General features: G+C 30.9%; 1 protein-coding gene across 1 annotated transcript; it reads right to left on the reverse strand.

Moving 5' to 3' along the window:
* Positions 1–380: 380 nt before the first annotated feature.
* On the reverse strand, positions 381–6,075 carry LOC122603728 (alpha-dioxygenase 1-like). Its single transcript, XM_043776514.1, has 9 exons — positions 5,923–6,075; positions 5,533–5,814; positions 2,582–2,731; positions 2,361–2,494; positions 1,996–2,209; positions 1,527–1,900; positions 1,206–1,408; positions 868–1,111; positions 381–762 (listed from the first exon to the last, which is right to left on the reverse strand). Exons 1-9 carry the CDS (start codon positions 6,043–6,045, stop codon positions 537–539), a joined length of 1,950 nt encoding a protein of 649 aa, XP_043632449.1. The 5' UTR covers positions 6,046–6,075; the 3' UTR covers positions 381–536.
* Positions 6,076–9,013: the final 2,938 nt, after the last annotated feature.

A 9,013-nucleotide genomic window follows, 5' to 3' on the forward strand; every position in this document is an offset into this window, starting at 1 on the left:
CTTCCAGACTTCTAATAATGTGTCGCTAAATTATTTTTAATTGGCTTTTTTCCTTGTAGTGATAATAATATAAGTGATGTTTATAATAATGACTAGTCATATGTCCGTGTAATAAAGCATGTGAAGGCGGCAATAATAGTGTGATTGTTAATGTAAAAGTAATTGACATAAAAGAGCGTATTGTAGTTATTTAAGAGTTAAAATATATGTTGTAAATTAAGTTCCTCAAAGGTATTATAAGACTTTCAAGTAGATATAATAGCTATATCAAGTGAAGATCTTTAAAATAATAAATAAAAAAAGAATGAACATCTCAAGGTTATTAACAACTTAATCTGAGAAAAATTAAATGTTTTATAAATTAAATAGTATACATATAAATAAAAATAATTAAAATAATGGATTTACATAATGTGTTTCTTCTCAAACATTCTTATCATACACACGGATGGATATATGCATTATATGGTTCAATCATACACACGGACGGATATATGCATTATATGGTTCTACGGTACATGATCGAAGATATGTTATCATTTGGGGAAACGAAGATAAATGGGTACAGGATTATGAGGTTCTGGTGTAGCATTCCACACCGAAAAAGCACTGGTTGAGTTCATCCATCGACTGGTCATATCTGGGTAATGCCGATCCAAGACATCTTTCAAACTCTCGGTTGTGTTCACCCACTCGAATCCCTTTTTCGTGTACACATTTTCATTGAAATTACTTGTGAAAAACCTATCTGCCTCGAGTCTCCTGTAATTTGGGAATACGTACATGAATCAGTTAAGCAATATGTTCATTCAGTCTGTTACTTGTCAACGTATAGTATATATATATTTTTATCGTATCGACTTGTACCTTGAAGCCATAGAGAGGAAAACTGTAAAAGCTGTCTCACTAATAGCGAATCCTTTGATCTTTTTCTCGGCCGCCATTCCCACCAACAGATCAAGTTGTTCCACGTCATCATCATACACTTCACGCAACGTGTCAATAGCTTCTTTATCGTCCGTTAGGTCTTCCCATTTAGAAATCGGGATCAAGAAAAGTGATCTACGAAACTCATTGTATCTAGCTACACTCCTCTCCCTATCCCTATAAACTGCATTATTATTATATATGATCACATAATGTTAATATCATATTGTATAATTATTAGAATCAAATTTGGTGAGCAAAAGATGGATGCTACTTACTATCGAGTGATGCTAAGTCGATATGGTCAGAGCGATCTGTACCGTCGACGTTTTGAGGCACAATGTTCCTGAGCCACACTGGATAATTCCATAGCTCAAGTGCCCCACATGCCTGATGTCCCATTGATACCATTTGTGTTGTAAACCCAATTTCTGATAACTCTTTTTCTCCATCCTTCCCAATCAAATTGATCATGTCAATCCTGTCAGTGTTATACGAGTATATGACAATATGTCAACAAATTAGGAATACTATTGATTGTCATCAATTTTGTTATAAAAAGCTCCATATCTATATAAACATGATATAAAAGGGCTTACTTTTTAGATAATTTTGGGGACTTGTTTGGGCCTGGTGTTGAATTGACATCCATGATGTGAAGTTGATCAGGCAATAAAGAGTGCATTCTATACACACTTGTAAACTCTTCGGTGAGCGAGTAGGGTACCCCATGGTTATTGGGTTCCTTCAACCCTACAAGACCTCCCAAAACGGCGCCTCCAACATGCCCGAATGTGTCCTTAAATCTTTTCCCCAACATCCCATACCAGTTGATTCTCATTCCAGCAACAAGGGTGTCGGTCTTGAGAAGCTCGATAGTCCAATCGATGGTGTGGATCTTAGCAATCACTGCAGAAGTTACTAGTCTTGCGTAGCCGTAGAGAGCTTCATCATTCAAATCGGGATATTCTTCCTGATTAATTATCATATATAGTTACAATATATTGGAAATAAGAGAATTTATCGAAGATAACTGATTCAAATGAATAATGTGTATGTCTACTATACCTTTAAGGTGTCACAAATGGCGTTGTGCTCGTGGATGAAGAGAGCTTGTAACGACGATACACCGATCCAACTATTACGAGTGTCACCGGCTATGGGCATTCCGTTATTGTCGTGTTGGAGGAGGCCGTCTTTCGCAATCTTGAGCTTTCCATCTTTGAATGTTCGCACATTTTTCTCGTTACTTGAATTGCTTCCATACACTACACTCCCATCCCTGTATCACAAATAATCCAATTTTAATTAAATGTTATGCATACAATACAACGAGAACACGATCTTTTTTTCTTTTTTTTTTTTATTTTATAAAAATCACCTAAATATATACACCAAATTCTTCATAGAGATTGTAAGAGAAATAATCGTACCACCAAGGAGTTCTCATATTAAGATGGCCTTTCTTAATGTCATAAGAACCGGTATCAACTTTTTGGGTCTCGAAGAACTTGAAGGATTTGAGAGGGCATTCATTAGCTACTTCAGCAGGTGCTTTTAGCTCAATCTGATGATCCAATTTTAAAAATATATCAATACATGGTCAAAATCATGTGTAGTGTTAAGTTGTGCGAGTAATTGATCAATTAGGTACCTGTTTTGTTGACTCGAGATGATCGACCCAATCATGAATCATGAATTGAATCCATGAAGCGGCAATTATGTTGAACTGTTTTCCGGTGTCTATAAATTGTTTGCGTGCTAGAAGCTTTGTTGCCACCACCATGGGATCTGGCTTCAACAACTGTACAGAAAAAAAATTAACTACTTATATAGATATGGTTAAATTAACACATTTCTGCCTCTTTTACCATTGAGTCCTGTTGGGTTTAAGGTCGTGATCGCGTCGTATTTGGGTCAACGGTGATATGTTAATGTTTTTACAGCTTCATAGCCGTTATGACCCGAAACCATGTAACCTCAAGGTGTTTGAGACTACTTTTTTGAAAATAGATTTTGTTTTGTTTTGAAAAAACATGTTTTTACATTCTTTTTTAAAACTGGGTTTTTTTAATCATACTCAAATAATCATTTTTGTACTCAAACAATTACTATTATTTTTTGATTATTTGTGTTATGCGGGACAGATAATCCATTTAAAAATGTAATTCCAAATATCCTTAAATTGAGTCGTGGGTCATATAACACATCGTGTCAGAAATTATGACACTCGTAGTTAGTAATGTTTTATGATTTATATAAGTTTTTCAATAATATATATCTTAAAATGTTTTTATTTTTTTAATGTTTATGAACAAATGGGGTTTGTTAAATACAGCCCTTAGGGTTGTGTTTAAGGTGCATAAATTATTTGTACATTTACCATGAAAATTACGATGCGAGTTTTTAATATGGAAGGTACAAGTTTTTTTATGCACATTAAATACAACCCTTAAGGCTGTATTTAGCATATGTTTTCCTAGATAATATATACCAAATTACGAACAATGGAAAGAATTCGTTAGCAATTTCCTCGAAGTACTTGATGATTATCAATAGTTCAACACTCTTTACTAGAAGAACACCAATATCGTTTTCTATAAATAGGATAATATTTTCTTTATCTTTATTGAATGAAGGTCAAGATATTAATGCGGTGATTTTCCTTGTACATGACGTGTCAATTACTATATTTAATTTAGTTGTTAGTATGATTACTGATCGTTTTTCAAGAATAATATAATATAATACAAATAAAACCCGATAAAAATCATAGTGGGTTAATGATAAGGGTGATGACATTGTTCAAAGTAATGGTACATTGGTTTCATGACTTTCTCGACTAATGTCTATTTTATATTAATCAGATCCATATTAAAAAGCTCTTTTAATGATCGGATTTTTGTTAAGATCATTAAAAAGAAAATACTATACCTTTTTAAGACTCAAATTTGAAACATTGCAATTCTTCTCAAACCAATTTAAACTTTAATGGGTTGGTTAAAACTTCTATTTCTTTTAATACAAAAGTTACAAGTTTTTTTCTTGGCGTAAATTTTTTAGAATAGAGCATTAATGTACCCATTAATAAGTAGGATCAAGTGATCAACCAAGCTTGAAACAGGGAAAAAAAGAAAATTCATAGTGGGTCGTGGGCCTCGTGGCAACACAATATATTCTTGAATATCCTCGTATGCATTTATTCATGTTCTACTGTTTTGTCGTTGTCTATTCAAATCAAAATTTTCCTTTTGTCATGTCATAATAAAATAACAACTAAATAAATAAATTAAAGTTTTATCTTTTATTTATTAATTAAATGCAATAATGTCATACACATGTATCATTGTAAGGAAATTAGTTCTTAATATAGAACGGAAAGCATGCATGGTTTTCTTTAATGTGCATATTTTGAACAATTATGATTATTTATTGCATGAACTTTTATTTAATTTGTATAGATGAACTATCTAGTTGCTGGTTATTAATGACCTCTTATTAATTGAAAGTGATTTTTTTTATCTAAGTTGTGTACCATTTTTATAAGATTTTTTTTTCATAAAAGATGGACTTTTATATCAAAAACTCACTTTTAGATTTTACGTCAAAAATACCTATACGGTCTAAAAATAAATCACTCTTTTTTCTCCTTAAACTTTCTGTCTCTTTGAAAAACCAAAAATGTCTATTTCCTTTATTCACTAATTTAAACATCTATATCTAATATACCTATAATACCCTTAATGAAATAATTTATAATATAGATCTTTCAACATTTAATTATAATAACTATAATATCACCTTTAAGATCAATAACTTTTATATTCGACCCTATCGTCACCCCCATCACCAACCCCACTGTCGTTCCCACCAACACCTCCGCCATCACTACCCCACCGCCGCTGTATTGCGCGGACATAAGTCTAGTACTAACTTATACACATTAATAAAAGTCCTACAAATTGCCATTATCAAAATCCTTTTCATTATATATGGATACTTTTACCAATACTTAAAATTGTCAACTTTGTTTTAAAAAAAAAAACTCAAAATTTTAATATTAATATTAACTCATTTTACCTTTAACAAATAAATATATTTAACATAAATTTAATTTTCTTTCCTTATAACACATCAATTAATTTATAATTTTTCATTCTTCTAAAACAAGTTCTAGTTTATTCTTTACATGTATGCCTGTAATAAAACTTAAGACTTTCAAAAAAAAAACTTCTAATAATCATATCCACCCCAAATATAGAAATTGAGACTCATATTAAAATTGATTAATTAAACTTAACTATTGAGAAACGTATAATTGATCTGTATAAACTATAAAACTATTTTTTCAAAAAAAAAAAAAACAATTTAAGTTTAGTCATCTAAGATAATAATAATACAAGTGGTAAACTATGATATCTTTAATTTTTTAAAGTCTCGCTTTAACAGCTACTACTCGTATTACTGAAAACTCAGATATGCATGATACAAAATTATAATTATAAATTATTCATCCATCATTAATAAAATGATCGAGGTGGATGTTCAAAGAAAAAAATAAAATGAAGTGATCATGAGAAGTAGCTAGAAAAGTGATTGTAGTACCTTATCTTGCTGATCAACGGGGCGCATGTTCCGGCCCAAGAAAGTTCCTTGACTACCCACATCTTCATTTGTGGGATCATTGTACTCACCGTTGGCCGTTCTGAATATTGGGACCACCTTACTACTATTAGACCCAACCACCCTGTCATCTTTTGGAGCTTTCCCAACGTTGATCAAACTGTACCCGTCGTGAAGACGACGACGAATACCCAAGTAAGCAAGCCCTAAGAACACAGGTAACCGATGCCACCCGATCCCCGACTTATCCACAGCATGAATGATCTACAAAAATAATACGAGTACGTACATCATATCGTTTTTTGTTGAAGTGATCGATTAATATAAAATTTTATTAAGCATAATGCATGCGAATTAAATACAATACGTTACCAAGAAGAGAAGCTTGTCGATGAGTGTCATACGGTCAAAGATTTCATGAAAGTCGTTATTAACGAAGCGTTTGATGGGTGAAAGAAGCAGAGATTTTGCTGCAGAGGATATTATTGACTTCATGTTAATTAGTTGTCTAAAACAATTCTAATGTTTTTTGGTGAGCTGGTGTATAATTAAAGTCAGGATATGATCGATGGCCTATTTATATACTCATCTTGATTAGTTAAAAATTGTAGAAAAGCAATTGATGGGGACTAGTTTAATTTTTACAAATAATATTGTATTTGTTCACACTTTTAGGTGAGTGTGAACAAATTAAAAATTTTGTCACGCTTTTTAGTGTGTAGAAATATATTGAATTAAAAGTGTACGGAAATTTCTCCACACTAAAAAGTGTGTATAAATAAAAGTTCACACTTTTTAGGGTGAACTTTCATAATTATTTTGTCACACCCCATTTGTTCACGGTAACTTTTTAGTTACCGTGGACAAATGGAGTGTGACAAAATAATTTTGAAAGTTCACATTAAAAAGTGTGAACTTTTATTTCTACACACTTTTTAGTGTGGAGAAATTTTCACACACTTTTAATTCAATATATTTTTATACACTAAAAAACATGACAAAATTTTTAATTTATTCACAATCACTTAAAAGTGTGAATAAATGCAATATGATCTGTAGTGTTTAGTAACTCGTTTAGAGTTTGACTATTCTTGTAAGACTTAACAAATGGGAACACAGAAACAATGATGAAAGAATGAATTATTCCTGTGCATGTATACAACCACAACTAACTTTCTTTTTTTTTGAACAATATTATACAACTAACTTATTAGAAACTTTTGCAGTCGAGCTAGATTGACCAACTACATATATTTAAATTTAATTATTCTATTAACTGTTAGAAAAAAATATAAGTATTTAATTATTTTAGTTTCTACAAGTCTAAAGTCCAGGTCAACGGTCAGAAATGGTATGGGCCTAAACGGGTCAACTAGCTACGGTGATATACTGGGTGCGTTGGACCACATGTTATACTGTACGAAACTTACAATAACTCCATCTTAAAAGTATGTTGATCCGTTTATGTACAATACTAAAAACATAACCATATTCGCAGGAAGGAAAATCAACCGAGGCGAGCAACTAAGCGACAACGCACATGATAATCTTTTATTTGGCTAATTACCAAATATTTAATTATGCACACAAAGACTGATCTAAAAAAATTATACAACTATTCAATTTGTAATTATTGTATATTATTACATATTGTATCATTATATGAAAAATGAAAGCTAAGAGCCAAAACAAAATCTCAAAACATTTAAATTGAGACGGAAATAATGCTATATAATTTAATAGAATGGGATAAAAAAAACAAATTACTGTTTATATTGTCGCATCACAATTTTGGAGGTTTTTGATAATAAGATAATTTCACGATAGCCTAGTCTGTTAGAATTTTCATTTTTAAGAAGAAAAATATCAAAAGAATCCAATTTTAGTTAATTAGCGATTAAGACCAGTAGGCATGTGAATAACGTGAATATAACTTATTACATTATTGTCATATATTTTTTTTATATTTGTATTGAATGAAGATTATTAATTTTTTTTTTTCTTAGTTATAATAATTATGTTGATATTTGTTGTTAGTTACTAGCATTGTACCCGCTCAATACGGCGGCGGTTTGGTGGTTACGGCTTTGACGACGGCCGTGGTGGTGGCGGACTGTTGTTGGTGGTGGGTGTAAGTAATTGCTCTAAATATCATCGATGTATATGGGTATTGGAGATATTTCTTAAGATAAAAAATTGATGATGTAAATTAATTCATTAAGGTTATTTAATGGTAATTTTGCATATAACACTTTTATAAGAGATCGAGTGTGTGATAATTATTATAAGATATAGTATAAATATAACTATGTTAATATTTGTAAAGAATAGAATGAGGACATTGAAATTAACGAAGAAGAAGGGATTATGAAAAAAAGATAAATAAATATGTCTAATTTAGTAAATTTGTAAACGTGTTTAAAAATCTTAAGCTCATACATGTCAAATCAAAATTGAAGACTAAAAAAAGAAAAATGTGTAGAATCCACATATATCATCCGTTAAACCTTTAGACATACTTTTAATTATATATACTAAACATATATATCATCATCATTACTTATATATTACGATAACGGTATCCGTGTAATGCGGCGACGAGTGATGATGGCTTTAGCAGTGTAGTTATTAATGTAAAGGTAGTTGACGTAAAAAGATAGTATAGTTAAATTAAAAGGGGCATTTGTGAAATATAAGATATGTGTGAAGATATTTGATTTTATGTAAAAATGTTTTAGTCATATCAAAAACTTAAAGTTTAATTAAAAAAAAAAGAAGCTTTCTTTATTAGGTATTATAGATTATGAATTATTACAATAATTAAAAAGCTGGTGCATATTCCCAAAAACCATAATGTCTTGAACACTTTTGAAGTCGAGATTGTACAACTATAGATGGTACCAACCACTATAAAATTTCACAAGTAGCGTCAATGGTCAAAACTGGTCAAATATTGTTAGGCCTAACCCAAACGGGTAAAACTAGTTGTGAATAATATGGGTATTGGGTACAATATTGGACCAAATGTGCTTAAATACCATAAACAAAAAATGACGAGATAAAATGCTCCAAACTATTTTACGGGTCGGTTATGAGATAATGATAGATACTGTGAGACAGTACCCATTTAGGTACAAATTTTTGAAGGCAATTACAAATTTAACCCTTAAATATTATGAACATTCAAAAATGCCTCCTGATAATCAACTTGATAGTACCCAAACATATGTACAACCGCCGCAGTACATATGTTAACCCGTTATATAGTGAATCTAAAAATTAAATTACATAATTATATGTATGCAAAAAATAAATACTAAAATACCAGTATACATTCATTTGCCTTGTATTGTATGGTTGGAGTACTGTATGCTAAAAAATGGGGTATAAAATATATGTATTTGGTTTAAATTGCTGAAGTTTGTTTTGGATTCATCACTTTCCATACAAAAATGCATAAAGT

This window comes from Erigeron canadensis, chromosome 6 (genome assembly GCF_010389155.1).
Source record: "Erigeron canadensis isolate Cc75 chromosome 6, C_canadensis_v1, whole genome shotgun sequence".
Lineage (NCBI taxonomy): Eukaryota > Viridiplantae > Streptophyta > Magnoliopsida > Asterales > Asteraceae > Erigeron > Erigeron canadensis.